The sequence below is a fragment of the Trichosurus vulpecula genome, chromosome 1 (genome assembly GCF_011100635.1).
Source record: "Trichosurus vulpecula isolate mTriVul1 chromosome 1, mTriVul1.pri, whole genome shotgun sequence".
Lineage (NCBI taxonomy): Eukaryota > Metazoa > Chordata > Mammalia > Diprotodontia > Phalangeridae > Trichosurus > Trichosurus vulpecula.
Window position 1 is genome coordinate 259,826,572 of NC_050573.1, and position 21,375 is coordinate 259,847,946.

A 21,375-nucleotide genomic window follows, 5' to 3' on the forward strand; every position below is an offset into this window, starting at 1 on the left:
AATTCACAGGCCTATGGAAACTTTCCATATGACATTCTATGTTTGTATTGTTTTTCTTTCACATCCTTCTAGTATATATTGTTTTTGTTTTGTTGTTCAGTTGCATCTGACTCTTTACGACCTCATGGACCATACTGTCCGTAGGATTTTCTTAGCAAGGATACCAGAGTTGCACTCCATCAGAGTTGTTTGCCATTTCCATCTCCAGTGGATTGAGGCAAACAGAGATTAAGTGACTTGGCCAGGGTCCCACAGCTAGTAAATGTCTGAGGCCACATTTGAACTTGGGTTATCCTGACTCCAAGCACAGTGCTCTATTAACTAAGCTATCTAGCTGACTCTATCATCCATTAACTTCTGGCTGACTTTTCACTTATTTGTTTTCAGGTTAATCTAGTGTTTTGGTATTGATACATCTGAATATGTCCTCTCTTCCCTTTTCTCTACCTCTCCCCTCAAACTAAACAAATAAATGATAATAATATAATAAAATATAAATAATACAATAGTAAAAACATAAAACTTTTTCATCTCTAAATTACATTTATTTTCATTATTAAAATTAAGGTGTTATTAGAACTGTTCCACTATCACAATCACATACTTACAAAATTATTCTAAGAGTGGCAAATACTGAAATACACTGATTGGAATAAAAATGGAATATAAAAGTAATGAGACTTATTCTAGTTTTCTCAATTGATTAACTTAATGATGTTAATAAAATCTAAGTCATAGCTAAAATAATGTACTATCATACAAAATCAAACTAAGCCCATTATATCTAAATCTCTGAACACACAAAAAGATATATTTACCTAAACTTGTGAAGTTTATATAAGGAAAACCAAATAATATGGAACAAAAGCAATCAGGATTAAGATTTAGCTCAATCAATATCCCCGATCAATACAACTAAGTTTTATGGTTTACATCTGTTCCTTCCACTCAAACATAAATGTTTATAAAACAATTACCTTTTAAGAAATGTATTTCTGTCCTAGTAATTAATTTTTTAAACATCAGTTTGTTTTCTTAAGAAAGCCTTCTGCTAACTTCATACCTGTATGGTATAGATAAACAATCCTTCCAGCATTCAACCACAGTTTTTATGATTTCAAGGTTGTGCCTAAACACAGCTCTTTTTGGGTGAAAGACATGTTTCATCAAGAACTGAAGTAATCTATTTGCCAGCAGTTCATCTTTAGGAACACCCTGAAAAATATGGAAATTATGTTGTCATATATAATCTTAAAATCTTTAATAAAATACTAAAACATTTTAATAAAAATGCAAAAGTCAATTCATAAATGTATCTTCTTCAAACTCAGGAATCTGTGGAATAATGAAGTAAAAATTACCCTTAACCATCAAAAAATATTAAATTGTGGTCTGTATACACTACAAAAGACAAAGGGGCATAAACTTTTTTTTTAGAAATACTTTGAAAAGTGTTTAAAATTTTTTCATTCTGAAAGGAGTATGCTTCACTTATCTGAAAAATTCAGTTTTGAGGAACATCTGATTCCCCAATGATACTGAATAAATGAGGCATCATTGTAGCTGCAAAATGTTTTACAAACCTCAAACACTATATGAATGTCAACAATTATTATTTTTATTCTTTTTTATTGAAAAAGAAAAGCTAGGAATAAAAATGTTTTTCATGCCAAAAGAATTAATTTTAAAATTATGAAATCACTTAAGGCCAAAATATTCACTTTTAAAATATTTATCCGTTTTGCAAAATGCTAACAATATGGTAGTGCATTTGATGATACAGATAAATTACATGTTATTAGATATTTGCAAAAATATAGAATTCAATTATATATGAAATCATTACTTTGGGTGTAGCAATGCTTGTCCATGAAAGAACAACTACTACTATCTCTACCACCATGTAGTGAATCCCTTCTCCTCCGTTATTTTCAGAAACAACTAGCTGTAGCAAAGGATTAAGCCAGTGTTTTGCATATGGCCGGAAAACCTAAAAGAAAAATTTAAAACCAAAAATTAAAAGGGCTATTTTTAAAAGGCAATATTGAATTCTGAACACCTGTTTAAAAAGTTAACTTTTTATATTCAAATCCGAAATCCATAAATACAGTCAACTCAAGAAAATAAATTCACAGCTGAAAAGATTCATTATTTAATCTACGTCTAATTCCTTAAAACTATGCATCAATGGTAATGGTTTCCTTTTTTATGCAATATTATTGCTGGGGTACCTTCTACAGAGATTAAAATAAAGTAATCCACAGGAACCCTTCTTCCACCCAAATGACAAGCAGACCTAGTTTGTGGTTCTGCATGACTTCTGGATGTTTCAAAAATTTAAACTCAAACCCAAAGGATGAACCGTTGCCATGTCTGAGGAAGAAAAAAAAAGTGTCATGGAATCTGAGAAAAATTCCAAAAGAACACTCTATAAAGGGTCCTAGAAATGACAACATCTTTAGGTAATTTGCCTAGGTAACTTACTTTTAAGAGGATAGTAAAATGCTTTGGCTTTGCAAGCCTGAAAGTGCTATATAACCGTTAGCAACTATTATTATTAAAGATCCTATATTAGTGAAATTCGTTGAGTACTTACTGGAAGTCAAGCACTGTGTGTATTCTAAATATCATATTGATCAGAGTAGTGAAAATGCAAGCATCAAAATCTATACAGAATGATTATCATTTTTTTTTATTTAGACCTGTGAGAAGAATTCCTAGTGCACTAAATTCTTTCACTGATTCAGAGACAAAAGGGACTATTTTGCAGAAACAGTTCATTAAGTATTGTGACTACTTTTCTATTACAAACAATTCTTTGAAGGAGGAGGCTGGAAGAAGAGGAGCAAGTAATGGGGTTACCAACATGAGAAAAAAAGGTGGAAAAGTAAGAAGATTGGCAAGTAGCTTTGAAAATATGCAATCTTTTTTTCTGTTCTGATTATATAAGAGAAATGCTTATCTTATTTAGTGGGTTTAAATTCAGTATTAAACAATGAAATGAAAAATAAAAAATAAAATTAAAAAATCACACATAAAATTACTTACTTCTTCAGTATTTATTATGAGTTTAGCTAAGAAGAGACGAATATTTAATGGTGTTGATGGATTTTCCAATTTACTATGAAGAAATTTCATCCACGGAGGAAGATTTGTTGGCTCTGAACCCTGAAACAAAATTTAAATATGTATATGTATATGCATATCTATCTGTATATGTATATAATAGATATATGTGTATCTACACACACACACACACACACACACACACACACACACACACACACAGAGTACAAAGAGCATTCACTAGCTTTGGAATCAGAACTGGATTCAATCCAAACCTGCTTCTAAAGCTTACTACTTATAATACCCTAGGTAACTTAACCTCACAGGGCCTCATTTTCTTCATTTGCACAATGAGGGTTGGATTAGATGCCTTCTGGTGCCCCTTTCACTTCTAGCTATACAATTCCCATGTACACTCAAAATTACACAGATAAAGAAAAAAGACTGAAACTATCTGTTTATACTATACACAATTACTTTGAAATGAGGTAGTTAAGAATTGATTTGCCCAGAACTTATTTTTCAACATAATCCCAGCAAACAAAATGAATGAAAAGAATGTGGGAATGAAATATTACCTCTTCTATGTGAGGTGTGATACGGTTTCTCTGCATATGCTTAATCAGGGCTGTCATGGTTGTCATACACTCATGCTGGTTTAGTTCATCCATTTCTAACTCCATTATATCATCCTGGACCGTGGAATCAATACGTTCCTACAGAGAAATGAGAAATAAAGGGATTGCTATATCAGGTTTTCAACCTCAATGTATGTGCCATTCTTTAACAAGAACACACAAAATAAACCCTCAGTATAATAATATTTTGGAAGAACTACTGAATATTATGAGATTTCTGCTTTTAAGAACTTAATAGGCAAATTCCTGATCTTTCTTTACTTCCAAACTCAGTTCCTTGGAGAATCATTTTCTTATTAACTCTAGCCCAATCCACTGATTCCATTTGCTTTCTTGATTCCTATGCCTAAATATCCATTTATATCAATATTCGCTATACTCCACAAGACTAAAAAATCTGACATCAGGGACCAGTTGACTCTATTTCAGTTTTTCACGATTTAACCCTGACAGCCTTTCCTCTTAGGCTGTTAACTTAGGGAAGACAGAAATGCAAAAGAGAAACAGCTAGATAATAACACACAGGGCAAATTTAAGCAAAGTTTTTTTAAAATAAATTTTAAAGAATTTTATAGCCTGAAAACATCAACATCTACTTGAAAATCTTAGGCAGTCTTGGAAAATGCTGTTGAAGAAATTTCTGACCTCTGAGAATTATTTAAGTACTAAAACAGAAATAAACAACCTTGTGAGGAAGTTGATTCATTGAAGACCCCGCTCTTCCAATCATTATCAATTTGATATGATTATAAGTTCTGTATATTTGGTCCCAGAGCTGCAAGTTGCAGATGATATGATCACTTTCATAATCATGGGGAGCTGGCTAGAGGCCCTCCACCCTTGTTTTTCCTTGTCATGGTGACCAAGCTCAGTGTTGTGGAGGTGACTCAACTATATGGAAAGTCCTCCTAAATTATTTTTGTGCCTCTGGACCATTCTCTCTTGTCCAACTTGAGCAGGTACCCTTCATATGACCATAGCATGACCACCTATTTAGTGGAAATATTCCTTTCTTTGCCCAACTCGTGACTCTGCTGATACACTGTTTTGCTTATTTTAGGCTATGTGTCATGTATCAACCAATGACATTATTCTGTATCTGGTCTAGCTGTTCTTGAATGTTTACATATCTAATCCTATAAAAACAGGGCCTGTTAGGAGGGGGCTGATCAGATCAGATGTGAGGAATATGGACCCCCTAATAAAGTGCCATTGGCTCAGAGCTCTGCCTCAGTTTCTCTTATTGTAGACTGGATATTTTTTATCCCCACACTTGCACAAGTGGGATGATGATATGCTGCCCTAAATTTCTGGTTATGTGAGTGTTGTGGCAATGTCCACGAGTAGGTAAGAGTTTTCAGAACACTTCCCTGCTCAAAAATATCTCCCCACATATTCATTTCAGTTGGCAAGTTCATCTTTAAAAAAACCCCACTATTGTTGAAGGGTTCAGATCCTGATTTATTCACATCTACCAACTTTAGATCAAATAAATGGGCTAAGACGCAAAAGTTTGCACCTCAGGGGGTAGGGGAGAAAAAAAGGAGGCCATTTGGAGTATGGCAAACTTTGGTTCAAGTGAAGACAACGGAGGCATTTCTGGAGGCAGCCTGGAGGATGGGAAAGGGGGATGGACACACACATACACAAATTCTCAAAGATAAATTATTTTTCAATGACACATTCAATACCCTAGTGATACCTAGGCTTGTGACGACTATTATCTTCTGCTTAAAGCATAAATAACAAACCCTTTTAACCAAATTTTAGTTCAAAGTTTTCTTTCTGCTCTCAAAATAAATATATTATAGCATGAAAGGAAGTGTACCTGAAGATAATCACAGAGAGAATACACTAGCACTAAGGGAGACCAGGAAAGGCGTCTTCCAGAAGGCAGAATTTTAGGTAAGGCTTGATGGAAGACAGTAAATCAATGAGAAGGGAGATGAAAAGTCCCAAGGATGAGGGGCAACCAGTGAAAATGCCTGGAGTTGGGGAGTGAAATGCTGAGTGCATGTGAGAAGAGCAAGGAGGCCACTGTCACTAGACTGTAGTTTACGTAGAAAAGAGTAAGAAGTGTGAGAAACTCGGTATGGAAACTTCTTCAACCAACACAGATTACAACCCACCTTATTACTTAGAAGAGAAGTCCTAACCAGCAGCCTGAAGTACAGAGGGACTAAGAAACTTATTTAGTGTCACACAGCCAGGCAGTAGCAGATGGAGAATTTGAACCTGGGTAGTCCTAACTAAGCCCAGAATTCTATCTACAAAACCTTGTGGCCTCTGGCTAATGTGCATACACACATGGTTCTCCACGCTTCTATTCCAAGTGGATAAAAAGAACAACACACTAAATTTCACATCATATACTAAGCAGGCTAAAACAAATTTTTTGTCTAGAAATATATTTTAAAATGTTATTACCCTTCTCCGGAAATGAACAACAGTAGCTTTAGAATCTTGGGTACTGTATGAATAGCTCTGTACTCCAGTAGAAAAGTCAAATTGACTCATTTCCTCACTCAGACTGCTGTCTGCCATATATGACAATGAAGACAGATAATGAGGCCCCTCTTAAAAAAAAAAAAGGAAAAAAGTGTGAATGAATTTTTAAAAAAGCATTTACTATAAAATAAGGGGAAAAAAATCTTTCTTTGCCTAAAAGTATCATTAGCAAATAGCTATTTTGTATTGCATGTATGGATTTTTAGGTCATTCCAGAACCTAGAAAGTTTGTTTTTGTCAAGATTTCAAAAAATGTTTGTAATAAAAATACATAAACTACTAACAAATATGCCATGATAACTATTTTCATGATGATCCCTCTTTTGTAAATCTGATTTTTTTTTTTTACCCAATCATTCTTTTTTATTGTCTTTTGGATTTTTTAGTCATGTCTGACTCTTCGTGACCCCTTTTGGGGTTTTCTTGGCAAAGATATTGGTGTTTGACATTTCCTTCCCCTCTCACTTTACAGATGAGGAAACTGAGGCAAACAGGGTTAAGTAGCTTACCCAGGGTCACAAAGCTAGTAAGCGTTTGAGGCTGGACTTGAATTCAGGTTTTTCTGACTCCAGGCCTGTGCTCTATCCATTGGGCCACCTACCTTCCCTAGTGATTCTTAAATGGACAAATTAATTGATTTTATCACTCTCAAAATTGTTATTTTGCATATCACATAAGGAAACATTCAATTAATTAAACTGTCACGTGACCCAATGAGTACAGATTTACTGAACAGAACCAATAATTCCTTATTCTGTCTAAAGAACATGTCCCACTTGCGAAGTCTTATCCCATGGAATTTTTGGCCTCCTACTTGGCCACTTTGTTTCTGGGGGAATCACTTGAAAAATACTCTTTTCAAATGTCAGATCCAAGCATTTTGTCTTCTATGTATAACTTTTAACAGTAGCAGAACTTTCCTCCTGATAGATGACAGACCTAATATAAAGAATGAAACATTTTTGGATATGGTCAATATGGGAATTTTTTCTGCTTGATTATGCATATTCATGTTTGTTACAAGGGTCTAGTTTTTCTTTTTCTTCCCCCAAAGAGGGAAGTGAAAAGAAGAGAAAATAAATGCTTAACTGAAAAAAAAACACATTAATTTGAAAAATATTACCAGAAGCTCCTTTTTCACCATTTGAAGACTATCTCACCTGAGTCTCCATGTGCTGCATCTCTGGCTTCTTTTCTAATAGCAATATACCTTTTCTTTCTTTCCATAGGAACCTGTAAGATAAAGAAAATGAAAATTTCTATACTTTTTGATATTTCCAAACTTGAAATTTTATCTCCTTCCTTGATGTATTCGAATGGATGACTCCCTGTGCCTGGAATACAAATCACATACAATCTCACAGGCCATTCAGTCACCTTGTACCTACAACACACTCAACCAGGGATCTTCTATGCTTTGCTTCAAGACTTCTCGGAAAGAACCCAGTAGTTGCTGAGGAAGTCCATTCCACTTTTGGGAAGCTCTAATCACTAGTAAGTACTTCCCTACATTGCGCCAAAATGTACTTCTTTGTAACTTTTCTACCCATTGCTTCTTTTGATTCCCCTCCATTCATTAATATCTGTCCTCACTGTGGCACCTAACACTGAATAAAATATTCCAGATGGGATCTAATTATAGAAGGGTACAGGGGGTGAGATGGTGCACCAGACTCCGTTTCATCAAAGTGGAATTCAAATCCTTGCTTTGGGACCTTGGGCAGCTCAGACACTCTCTGGGTCTCAGCTTCCTTATTTATAAAATGAGAGGGCTGGATGTATGGCTCCTTCTAGCTCTAGATTCACAAGCCTTCAGAGTCAATGTCTGCGTTTCTTATATCAAAGTTGAATTTTTATAGAATTCTCCAATTAACTCATCTCATGAACTGTTATCTTGTCCATATTTCACTTGGGAATCTTTGATGCAACACAGAGTGCTGAACCCAGAGTCAGGAAAACTTGAATTCGAATCGTGCACTTACTAGCATGTGACCCTGTGCAAGTCACTTAACTTCTTTCAATCTCAGTCTCCTCAACTGTAAAACGGGGATAATAACAGCACTTACCTCGCAGGTTGTTATGAGGACCAAACAAGATACATGTGAGGTGCTACATGAGTGCAAGCTATTAGTATTAGTGAAAGTGGAATGAAGTTTTTCTTTCGCCTTACTAATTCCCCAGATGGAGAGCACAACTGCAGAGGGAGATGAGCTCTACCTCCAGCTGGCTCTTAGATGCCAGGCTAGTGAGTGAATTTCACTCAAGAGCTGCCAACACCACTGTCCACCTTGTTGGGCTAGATCAGTTTCTCTGCATGGACATGTGAAAACACTTTCTGGTTTTCTAACTAAATTTACTCTAAGTTTCCAAGCTCCTCATTCTTTCCTCCTCTCTCAGTCCCATATCACTTTCAAACCAATTAATTTTCCTTTTGAACCAAACACTCTGACCTAATGATTTACCATGGCCTCAAATAGCAATAGCTTCCAATAAAATTAGAAAAAATCAGACTGGTAATTCCTGATTTTAAAGACTGAACCCCAACATCTGGAGTCTGATCTCTGGCAGCCCTTAATTGCTCCCGCTTCATAGTCTCTGACTATGATTATTTTAAATCGACTCTGGAATCTGTCTGGCCCACTCAGCCCTAAGTCTCTGTTTTAATCTGATGTTTCTGGCATGTGGTTCTGAAGAGAAGCCTTGCTCATCATTCCACTGCATGCTCTGTGACCTTAAACTCATGTGGATAAGCACTGATTATCTATCATTATGAAAAGCAGTCTTTCCACAATTTATTCCTATTAGGAATAAAACATTTCTACCTTGATCTATTTAGATCTTAAACTTCAGGGAAATGTTTCTTCCTTCAACCCATTTTTAGTGAAATATTTCAGAAATGTGCTTCAGAATATATTAAGACAAAGTTTTTCATTGATGATTCAGGATTTTGTAATGCCTCAGGGATATAATTCTGTACAATGATTATTATTATGAAAAGCAGGACTCCACTAAAAACTCACTCTAATGTCTTATTCCAGGTGTGGAGATGACCCTAAGTTCTCAAAGCCACATAAATCAACAAAATAGACAAAACCACAAAATGGTCCTTCAATACTGCGCAGTTCCTTCTCTCTGCCTTCCCTCCCCATCTTCTAAAGATTTGCGAAAACAAACAAATAAGCAGACTGTGTTAAGAACTGCACAGTACTTGATGTACCATTAATTTAACTGTTGGAGCAATTGATGTGTGTGATCTTTGTCCAATAATAGCAAATGAAGATCTCTACTGGGCATGTTCTCTGAAGAAGATTTATCAGAAAATATACTAAATAATCATTAAGAATGAGAAGGCACAGAGGGGTTTTAAATTACTTTGGTGGAGGGAGTTCTCACACCAATGAAGTCAAACATCCACCAAAATTCTACAAGTAGGAGAAAGGGCTGAATATGAATTGACACCAGAACTTCTTGGGTTGTTTTTTGTCCAAATTCCTAACATCATTTTATTCTCTTATCTTTTGGCCCTTCTCCTAAAGATCAAATGAAAGAAAAAATCAATTGAGAATTTTGATTAATTGGGTTCCAATTAAATAAACTTGCAAAATGATTACAAAACATACTCATCAACATTTTAAAACTTACATTGAATGTATAAAGTCTTTACTTACCTCAACTTCAACAGGAAAAGTATAGCAATGTTTCAGATCTATCAAGTTTTCCAAAATAAGCAAGTTCTGCAAAAACAAAGAATAAACAGAAATATGCAATATGAACAACATGAAAAGTAACAAAACTGTGAAAATTTTTTCATCAAAGCTAATAAAGCCAACAGACAGTAAAAGAGAAAATCAAAGCTATAACAACTACATATTTAAATTCGACCACATCCACTTGGAAATGCTATAGAAAGAATTTGATTATATGACATACAGTTTCAACTGGTTTAATGTAATTCTTTAAATCTAACACAAATAACAATGTTAACAATAGTAAATTCCTCCTGAAAGGCCTACCTTCTCTGGTTTTTCAGTAAACAGAAAGCCCTGGTAAAATTTCATTTCACTGAATACACGGCAGAGAATAGCAATGGCACAGTTATATGCAGCACAATGGTAATGTCTTCTCTTCTCTAGCAACTGAGTCTCGCCTGCCATATTTTCTGTAAATGCATCATAACACAATCTGTAAAACACACCCAAAATTATGATTAATTATCCATTTGAACCCAACACTCTGACTTAATGATATATCATGTCCTCAAATGTCAATAGTTGGCCATTAAAGTGACACTCCTATATTCAGTCAATCTCATAACAAGCTGATATTGCTTTGAAAAAAGGATACCTTTGTTACAATACATTAAACTGGCATGCTATTCAGGTTTATATTGCACTACAAATAATAGTTCTAAAAGCCTGTCTGAAGCTACAGGAGAAAGAATCAGAAAAAATTAACAGTGAGTGCAATAATTTATGAAAGATCGTGAGTAAAAAATCTCTGCTTCCCACTAATAAGCTAAAGTATATCCAAGTTCATTAATGGCAAAAATTAAGAACTTTATCACAGAAAAGTCAGCATTTACATTTAATTGTCATATATATATACATTTAACATCTCTTCATAGTATGTGTCAATAGGGTATACATAAATTATAAATGGGCTTAAGTAAAAACTTACTTAATAAGTGTCTTAGTGAGTTCATTTCCTTCTACAATGGAAGAACCATGGAAAACTTGATTAATTCTAGATTCTTTGGAGTGAACATCATCTTTTGGGAGACGAGAATACAATACCTCAAGCATCTTATAGTAGCCCAACTTTTTTGTGACTTGAGTATCAAAGGCAGATTCACTTAACTGAAAAAATTGAACACACAAAAATGGCTCAGTCTTGTGGTATAATTTTCTTAGCAGTAATTATCTTACTAATAAGATAAACATTAATACTTCTAGTAATGTTAGTAATTTTCTGTTCCTCTTTTATAATATATGTGTGTTTATACACAAACACACCATTTAAGAAGCAATGCTTACTAAAAGTACCAATATAAAAATTCGTAGCGTAATTGTCACATAAATAACTGATTTGTTAGTTGTACCAAGGCCAAAAATTTAGATATAGTAATTGGAAATTATATAGGAAGCATCATGAATTTCAGGGTGTCCAGATAACTAGGCCTGAGAAGTACTATGGAAAGATTGCTGGGCTTGGAGTGGAGAAAGACATAAGCAAATCTTGGCTTTGATATTATCTGTGTCACTGGCTAGTCATTTTTCTGAGCTTCTGGTTCTTCAATTATAAAATGTGAACATTTGTACTTGTACTATCTACTTCACTGATTGAGAAAAGCATTTTGCAAACCCCAAAACACCATAGAAACAGAAGCTATTATTTTTTTTCTTTTTTTTTCAGGAGCTATTATTAAGTACATATGTTGTGTACAAGAAGCAAAAACTGATAAAAGTGAAACCACAGGTAACTTTGTTTAAAATTATTTTCACACAAGTAATACTGTACAGGACTCTCAAGAATTAAACGAGTTAATGTTAAAATTGTACTCATGTTTAACAGTTGGTCATTTAGGTGTTTAGTTACGTACGTAAAAATATATCACACACACACACACACACACACACACACACACACACACGCGTGTACACACCTACTCTCAAAATGGAGTTAGTAGGCAATGTAGAACCTGTTTTTTAGCTCAAAATGTTAACAGTATATTGTTCTGAACAATATTAGTCCAGGTGACCTATACTTTAAACATATAAGCAATACTGAATTTATTAAATATGAGGTACCTTTGTAAATCTGGACTTCAGTACATCAAGGGCTTCCACTATAATACTACTAAAGAATTCCCGCAAAGCAGCCAAGCTGCAATGCCACAAAAGAGTCAGGAGACAGCGATCCACAAATGCCAGGCGGGCGATATTTGAAAGATCATCTTTCTGGAACATTCGGTGCACAGTATCCAGTAGGGCTACTTGTGTGGCACAGCTACTCCTGAGAAAAATGAGAATTCTGGGCTCTTCCTATTATCAACTACAAACTGAACTTTATAAACTCCTGGTAAAAACTGATCAAAACCACAATGCAGAAGACATTTAATACATAATAAATGGAATGGAAACGGAGCCATTATCTCCCAACTTCTAAAAGGATCACTGTTGTCCTTTTCCTCTTCACCCCCACATTCTTTCTTCCTTCCTAAAGTGAAAGAAACTGAGGAAACCACATTAAGAAAAATTGTTTGTCAATAATCCAAGAATAAGGCTATGATGGCAGAAACAGCCTTCCACTCACCATCATCACATTATATTATTCGGTGTTCGAGCTGTGCATTCCACTGTGTACAGATGAGATTGTGAAAGGCTTACATGCACTCCCATAAATAAAAGGTGGAATTTAAAATAGCAATATGTATAAATGACCTGTGGCATTACTCCCCGTCACATACACGAGGCTGTTCTGTACCACAACCACTGGTGCCAGTTTAGTAAAGATGCCCTTGGGCAATGCTGCCACTTAGTCTTCAGAACTTAGAAATGTTCTGACCAAAACCTCTATTTTTGCTTCAACAGTTAACAAAGGCGTTTATGCACATACCATGACTATCACTATTCTTCTGTCTTTCATCCCTTATAGCTCTATTAAATATATTTCAAGCAATCTTTCACATAGCTCCCTCATTAATACCTTTCTTCTTCTTCCTTCCTTCTAACTCTTACCAGGGGTACAGAACCTGTGACCTCCAGGCCACATGTGGCCCTCTAGGTCCTCAAGTGCAGCCCTTTGACTGAATCCAAACTTCACAAAACCAATCCCCTTAATAAAAGAATTCATTCCCCACTCCAGTCTTAAACAATTGTTTTAGGAAAATGTCTTGCAACCACAATCTCTAGTCCCTTTTTAAGTATAAGCAAAAGGAATAAACAAATGAAAACAATTAAGTCTAAAAAGCACAAAAGTTATTACATACCTATAATCAAAGAAAAGGAAAGTCAGAGTGGCTATAGTAAAATAATGGAAATAATACTTTTGGGAGCCAGGAGTCTTGATCTATCACTATCTATCACTAACTATCTGTGTGACTTTGGCCAAATCACCTACCAATGCTAATTTCATTTTCTTTATCTGAAAAATCAGATGGTTGGAAAAGTGGCTTGTAATGGGCTGGATGATTTCTACAATCTTCATTCCAAATCCAAAATTCTAAATTTATAATCTTGGAACCAGTATAGTAACCTTTAAGGTATTTGAAAGTTCCCTCAAGTGCCCCTTCAGAAGTTATACAAAAGTCTTCATATGCCTTAATTTTCTTTAGTTTTAAAAACACTTTTTCTCCAAGGACCAACATGTAAAATTTAAAAATTCACACTAAATTCCATTTGTTTGTATTGCACTAACGTCTTTTTTACCGTCTTTAATTATATTATTATTAGCAATAAGTATGATAATAATAATGAAAATCTCCCATGAAAGTCCTACTGTGATACCTCATCATGGAACGGATGGAGAACCTCCTAAGTTCTTGAAGGTTAAACCAATAGAGTAAATGCTTTGGCAGGTCCTATAAATCTAGAAAGGATTCAATTGCCACGTCCAGGGATAAACTTAGTGTCTGTCATCCAAAGACCAGCCTCATTAAGGTCAGTGAAGGTCTTTATAAGTTGAATCACAAGATGATTTTTTTTGACTATGGCACCTACTAAGTTTTATAAGTCATCTACTAAGTTATAAATACATCACTGCATCAGTAGAAGGAGAACCCATGGTGATTAAATTACAGATCCCTCAAGGACCAAAATAATCATCATCATAATAGTTCAAGTTTAAATGATAAATCTGAACAATTAGAAAATGATTTCATATACATTATATATTCTCTGATCCTCACGATAGCCTGGTGGAGAGGATGGTTCATTATTATTTCGCATTATAGAAGAGACAGTAGTAGTGTTCTGGAAAGAAAATTGAATCTAGAGACAGAGAATACGAGTTTTGAACCCAGCTCAGTTGGTTACTAGCTACGTGACCTGAGGCAAGCCATTTTATCTTTCTGAGTTTCCTCATCTGAAAAAATGGAAAAAAAATTGCATTACGCCATCTCACAGGGCCACTATAAAAATAAAATTTGATACAATGTGTAATTCATAAACTCTAAAATATCTGCACAGAATTCATAAATTTAAAAAATAATTTACCTTCTAGAAATCCTTTGGAAAGTAGTTTGAAATAATTCTTCTAATACATGCCTCTGGTCTCGACAAAGAATTTCTGTCATGAATTGCAATAACATAGGGCTCTGGGATAATTCCAATGCATCTAGAAACTGAGAAAACAAATTCTGGCCATAATATTACCATTTCTTTGTGATATGTGCATGAATAATGAAGAAATATTTGTTTTAGGATTTCATTTTACATATTCTTCATTCATTCTTGACTATATATTCTATGTCCTAATTAGAACTACCTTTTATTATAAAGTTAGTATCTGAGTAAACAGACAAAAAAACAGACAAAACAGACAAAAAAGATAAAAAATTGGCCTTTATTACACACAATTTATGTGTATAATAAACCAAAATTATGATATTCAAACAAGCACTTCATTTGAGTATAGTGTAAAACAATAAATATTTGTGAAGGGCCTAAAACAAAAGAAACTAAAAGTTTGAAAATTAGTTTACAATGACCCAGGCAAAGCATGTGTGTATATGTATGTATTTATGTATGTACACATACATATGTGCAAACGTGTATATATAAAAATGGTGAAGAATAGTTACATAGATATATTTTATTGGTGGGAGTTAACAGGCCAGCAGAATGTATCCATGTGAGAAACTTCCAGTAAACGAACTACCCCACTAATACGAAATAGCAATTTATTTGTTACTCACGGAGAAAACTGCCTGGGATTGTGTGCCCAGGATCACAATAAATAAATAACCTTATTTTTATATAAATATAAAGCCAGTATGGATCAGAGGTACAGCTGGAACCCAGGACTTCTTGATTTCAAGGCCAACCACCAATTCACTATATAAAAGCTGTTTTTTTCTCTATTTAAAAAAATTTTTCAATTAACAAAAAAATCTATTTTTTCGGTCTCCCTCGTGGTTGTTCAAGTTAATTCTATTAATCTTTCAAGTTGTTTTCTTTTACAATATTATAGCTAATATGTAAACTGTTCTAGTCTTGCTTACTTCACTTTGCATCACTTCATATGAATCTTCCCAAGATTCTCTGAAACCATCCCCTTCACCATTTGTTGCAGCACAAATGCATTTTGTTACATTCATATACCATAATTTGTTCAGTCCTTCCCCAATTGATGGGAGACCCCTTAGTTTCTGTTTTTTGCCATCTGCTACAAATATTTTATACATATAAGTTCTTTTCCTCTTTCTTTGAGCTCTCTGGAGTATCTGCCTAAAAGCATTTTGCTACATCAAAGGGTAGGCACAATTTACTGACTTTTATACACAGTCCCAAACTATGCACTTCTACCAATAGTGCACTACTACACCTGTTTTCCCAGTACCTACGAAATTTTTCATTTTCTTTTTTTTTTCTTGGCCAATTTTGCCAATCTAAGGAGTGTAAGGTTTTTCAGAGTTACTTTAATTTGCCTTTCTCTAATTACTAGTGATTTGAAATATTTTTCACATGGCTGCCAAATGCTTGGATTTCTACCTTAGAAAACTGCCTATTCATATCTTTTGACCATTTATCAATAGAGGAATGGTTCTTATTCTTATAAATTTGAATCAGTTTCTTGAATATTTTGAAAATAATACCCTTATCAGAGAAACTTCCCATTATTAATCTTACTAAATGAACAGAAAAACTATTCTAAATATTGAAATGTGCTTTCAGAATCACTCCAACTTTTAGAATTAATTCAATGTTACTCTTCTACTCACAGTACAATGTCTTTCTATTTTCTGACATCTGCACTAATCATCTCATTTTTATTTTTGAAAATAGGAAAAGAACTGAATAAATGACTAACAATCAATATTTCAAATTTATACAATTGTGTTCATTACTTACCTTTTTTGTGCAGTCCACATAGTTGTTGTATTTCAGAGTTCCCTGGACAAATTCATGAGATGTCATTGGGAAATTGGAAGCCACAAGCTTTTCAAGGGCAAGCTTAAGGTCTTCAAGTCTTTCCCCAGTAAGATTGGTAAAGAATGGAAGAATGATTAAAGCTTGACTCTGTCAAGGAAACGTCAACAATAATAGACATATGAGATTGTACTAAAAGTGGCCAACAGTCTATACTGATGAATTAAAATGATTATTTACTAAAAGTAATTAAAATAAGAGCTCATATGAAATGAATTATCTCATTATAATGCTTTAATTTTATTGTAAGGGTAAAACCTGAATCAAAGCCTCAATCTCAGCCTTCCTTCTTTTAGGTCACTCACTGACTAGAATCTTTGCAAACTCATAGGAAATTGTGTAAGCGCGCGCGCGCGCGTGTGTGTGTGTGTGTGTGTGTGTCTATTTATATATGTGTGTGTACATATACACACACACACAATATATATATATAATATATATATATACACACACAGACAGACATACATACATATACACACAAAATTATATATATATATTGTATAATTATACTATAAACTCACAGGATATTTTCTCTTAATCCATACAGACTTTATGTTACTCTATATAGATACATGACACTAAGAGGGTAATCAAGCCTGCCCTTTTAGAGCTGGTTCAGGACTCCAGAGTGGCCCCTCCCTGGGGTGGAATACCTCCCCATCTTCCTCACTGAGGCTGAAAAGCACTCAAGTGGAAAAGCAGAAAAGTAGATGTCTTAAATAATCTCCAAAGTTCTCTTTCCAAGACCATAAGAATTTCTCTTTCTCTACATCATCCTATAAGATTTCATGTAAAAGAAAAAAACATAACTTGCCTTTAAATTGAGACCCAACTTTGGATCATCTAATAAACTGGTATATGTAATGAAGACGTCCAAGAAAGCTCCATGATTTATACTATAAGATACAGACGAGTCTATCTGAAGGGATTAAAAACCAACAATAATAATTTGGACAGTTTTCTATACTTTCCCAAAAGGCTATTACTTCCCCTACATTTCCCCCATATTTTAAATTTCACAAATGGAATATAATTCTTTAGGCTTTTAATTATTTTTCTAAAATGTTGTACAAATTACAATAAAACAAATAGAAAGCACACTGAAAAGCAAAACTCACTCCACAAATACAAGATTCAGAACACCTATGGAAGAATGAAAATGAGAAATACTGCTATTGCCAAACCAAAATTTTAAAATGCAGTTAATTATAACCCATCTTCATTACATCAACATTTTAAGAAACTTCAGAAAGAAAGTGCTTAATACACATATTTTGGAGAAAGCTATAAATATAATAGCAATTTTAAATAATTGCAAAATACCTGTAGAATTTTAGCCATCAGAGTCAAAACTGCCATTTTACTTTCTGGAGCAGAATCTTTGGCCCACCACGTATCAAGTTTCTTCCAGTTTTGAAGAATTGTTGCTACTAATTTCATTCCTTGCTGCTTCCGTACAGTTCGATCCCGGAAGCTCTGATCTAACATACCATTCAAAATGGCACCCACCTGAAATGAAAAGTTGTCTTTTACAGTCGTTAAGTGACATTTTCTAACACAGCATCATTTTTAAGGAGTATTTCTTGCCTCTTAAGATGAACAAAAAATGCAAAAAAAAATTGCTTAATTTTGCATACACCAGAAAAAGGTTTTTTTTCATGTCATGGCTACTTACAAGTCAAATATACTCTGGGTTAATAAAAAGTTACTACTAATGACACAGCCATAAAACAATCCTCTGCAGCAGATACGAACAGGTAATGTGCTACTGCTAATCTTAGAAAAGAAGATATAAATTTTAAGAATTGTTCTACTCTACCTTAATAGGGTAGGTAAGCTAAATACACAAAAAGAAATAGTGTCATCTTCATTTTTTTAAAATTGTTTTTTTTTTAACCAGAACATTAATCTTGCCCCAATAATTAGCATGCTCAGGGCAATGCAGATTTTACTGATACCAAAAGCCTGGCATAAACTAAATATTCTAGAAAATGAAGCATCATAAAGAATTAGGGAGTTGAAGAAACCCAACATCTCAACAGCGGATGAGACCTAGAAATTACCAAAAAAGAGGTTTCCACCTCCACCAGTAGTTTTTTTTTTTAAATGACAAGATGTTCCGGGTAATTTGTGACAATTTATATATATAATTATTCAAAGAAAATGATTCAGTACCATTTTGGCATTATCCAGAGATGATTTCATAAGCTCTAATATAGCAGTATCGAGATGTTTCAGTAGTTCAGTGTTGATGACTTCTGAGAATAGGCTATAGAAATATTCTCCATGGGAGAAGCTGATTAGATTTTTCTGGGATGTTCCTGAGAGTGGCACAGAGAGGACCACTGTATTCAACAGAAGATTCACTAGCTCTTCACACTGTGAAAACAAAGAAAAGTTGTAAGTTATCCTCATTTTAAAATATAACTTAAGAAATATGTCTTTAAATAGTTGGTGTTTTTGCAGCAGAAAACAAATCAGTACTAAAGAAATTAAATGCTTGATGTAATATAATTCTAGACCTTTTTCTTTTGAAAAAAAAAATGTATATTTTACCATCTAGCTGGTAAAATCTATCTCTAAATAAAAATGAAAGACGGATCCTTTCAGCCCTGATATACTTTCATTTATAATGAATATATTGAGGACCACTGAGTCCAACCCCCAATCTCTATGAAAGAACCTGGTTTGATACACAGAATTACAGAATTCTGAAACTCAGTCACCTTAAATATCACATACATGACGTTCCTAAAGGGAATGTGGGCTCATTTTGTCCAAAGAAAAGAACTGCCATATTTCAAATCTTTGGAAATGACCCTTAAAGAATATTATATCGTTTCAATTCTGCATAATATAAATTTGAAAAGAATTTTAAATTCCCACATAGCCCCATATCATTCAACTCCTCCCACTAACCTTTTCCACCCTCCCAAATGCTGGCATAGAGATGGAAAGATTTTAGGAAAAATTTTAGGTCAGGGGTGAGGTGGGAGTGATGTTAAGGAATCCCTCTGTTCTTCCACGGCTTTTTTCCCCCGAAGGAAAATGTTTCATAAAGTTTTCATATATTGCTACATACTTCTTTACTCCATTAAAAATTATACAATGGGAAGTTTCATGTAAAATCATTTTAAATTAGTTAATACAACTCTTATCCAGAAAAAAAGACCATACAAATAACTTTGAAAACAAGAAAGTTGAGAGGCAGGATGCCAAAGCAGACCCAAGTCACTTAATCTTAATGTCCCAGGCATGTGAAGCCTAGTACCTTACTCTCCCCTTTCAGTCTTCTTACACATTACTGCCCTCTCTGCAGACTGGCCTACTGGAGATTCCTCACATTCCTCCATCTCCAGTCTCAAAAGTTTGAAGTGGCTATCTCTCATTCCGATAACCACTATCTCCTTACCTTGGCCTCATGACTAGAGTCAGTTCAATGCTCATTTTCCTACACAATGTAGGGTCAGCAAGGCTAAAAGGCTGTTTACATTTAAGTCGGGTGGGATGGTACTACTAAAAATTTCTATATATTAGTGTTTGTGTGCAAGAAGACGCTAAACTATATTTTTCTCTTTTCACTAGAAAAAGAATTTAATTACATCTAATTATAGTATAATTAGATCTGTAGAAATTTTTTTTTCAATTTCCAATTTTATCAAATGAAATTATTGTACTGAATTTCGATATTAAAAAGTTATTTTCTATAAGTTTATAGATTATCTTTTTTTTCCTTTCTCAACTCTTCCCGAAAACAGTGCTTTCTGTATCTGCTTAACACTATGAAGTGTGCTAAATTAGTCAATCAACAAGCATTTATTAAGAGCTCACTAAGTGCCAGGCACTGTGATAAGTGTCAAGGACTTAAATAAGGACAAAAACAAAATTCCTTCCCTCAGGAAGATCATGATATATTCCAATGGAGGAGATAATATTCAAATAACTATGACTGTGCAATATAAATAGAAGGTAATCTCAATGAGAAGGCACTAGAAGCTGGAGGGAAGGTGCCACTAGGGAAGAACTTTTCCAGAAGTTGGAATCTGAACTGAATCTCAAAAGCATCCCAGGCATGGAAGACAGCCAATGAAAAGGCATAGAGTGGAAGATGTAGGGCCATGTTTGAGAAACAGCAAGTTGGCCAGCCAGTATGGCTGAATATTAGATACAGAGAGGGGAGAAAAGTATAAGGAGACAAGAAAGGCAGGAAGGAGATAGGTTGCGAAGGACTTTAAATGACAAGAAATTTTATATTTAATGCTGGAAGTAACAGGGAGACAATGACTGGAGTATAGTGAGTAGTGGGGTAAACAGTCAGATTTTTGCTTTAGGAAAACTGCATGCAACTGAGTGGAGGATAGACCAGAATGGGGAGAGACTTAGAAAAAGTAAGGGGGAGCAGCAAGGTAACGTCTGTGTGACAGAAAGGGATGCATACAAGAGACGTTGTGAAGGGAACAAAACCTGGAAACTCATCGGATGTGAATATGAGTGAGAAACTGAGGATGACACCAAGCTGTGAGCCTGAGTGACCAGTAAAATGGTGGTACCTTCAATAGCAATAGCAAAGTTAGGAAGAGTGGAGGGCATGGTGGTAAAGATATTGAGTTCTGTTGTGCATATGTTGAGTTTGAGATGTTCACAGGACATTCAGTTCAAGATGTCTGAAGAGGGAGTTGGTGACATGAGACTGGAACTTAGAAGAGAAACTAGGACTAGATACACAGATCTGGGAATCACCTGCATAGATATGCTCATTGAATCCATGTGAGCTGATAAGATAGTATTGAGAGAGAAGAAAAGAAATCTCTTTTTATTATACAATTTGTTCTTTCCTTTTAAAAAGTTTTTAATCTACTCATAAACTGGCAATAATTAACAGACTCTACATTCCTTTAACTTGATGAGATTGTAGACTCATTTGCATAAAAAATAAGAATGCTTAAAGGTAAATTTGGAGTTACTATCTTAATAGGAAAATGAAGTAAAAGCTTAAAGCATGAAAAATTTTGGAG

The 21,375-nt window shown here is 34.4% G+C and overlaps 1 protein-coding gene across 1 annotated transcript in view; it reads right to left on the reverse strand.

Moving 5' to 3' along the window:
- Positions 1–21,375, reverse strand: part of PRKDC (protein kinase, DNA-activated, catalytic subunit) — a 167,295-nt gene that overhangs the window by 71,307 nt on the left and 74,613 nt on the right. Inside the window, exons 36-50 of the mRNA XM_036737168.1 lie at positions 18,536–18,739; positions 17,684–17,869; positions 17,175–17,279; positions 16,283–16,450; positions 14,426–14,553; positions 12,020–12,224; positions 10,890–11,068; positions 10,226–10,394; positions 9,881–9,946; positions 7,373–7,445; positions 6,132–6,280; positions 3,645–3,782; positions 3,049–3,168; positions 1,847–1,990; positions 1,064–1,215 (exon numbers count right to left, since the gene is read on the reverse strand). Coding sequence (XP_036593063.1) covers positions 1,064–1,215; positions 1,847–1,990; positions 3,049–3,168; positions 3,645–3,782; positions 6,132–6,280; positions 7,373–7,445; positions 9,881–9,946; positions 10,226–10,394; positions 10,890–11,068; positions 12,020–12,224; positions 14,426–14,553; positions 16,283–16,450; positions 17,175–17,279; positions 17,684–17,869; positions 18,536–18,739 — 2,186 coding nt within the window. The remainder of the gene's footprint in view (positions 1–1,063; positions 1,216–1,846; positions 1,991–3,048; positions 3,169–3,644; positions 3,783–6,131; positions 6,281–7,372; positions 7,446–9,880; positions 9,947–10,225; positions 10,395–10,889; positions 11,069–12,019; positions 12,225–14,425; positions 14,554–16,282; positions 16,451–17,174; positions 17,280–17,683; positions 17,870–18,535; positions 18,740–21,375) is intronic.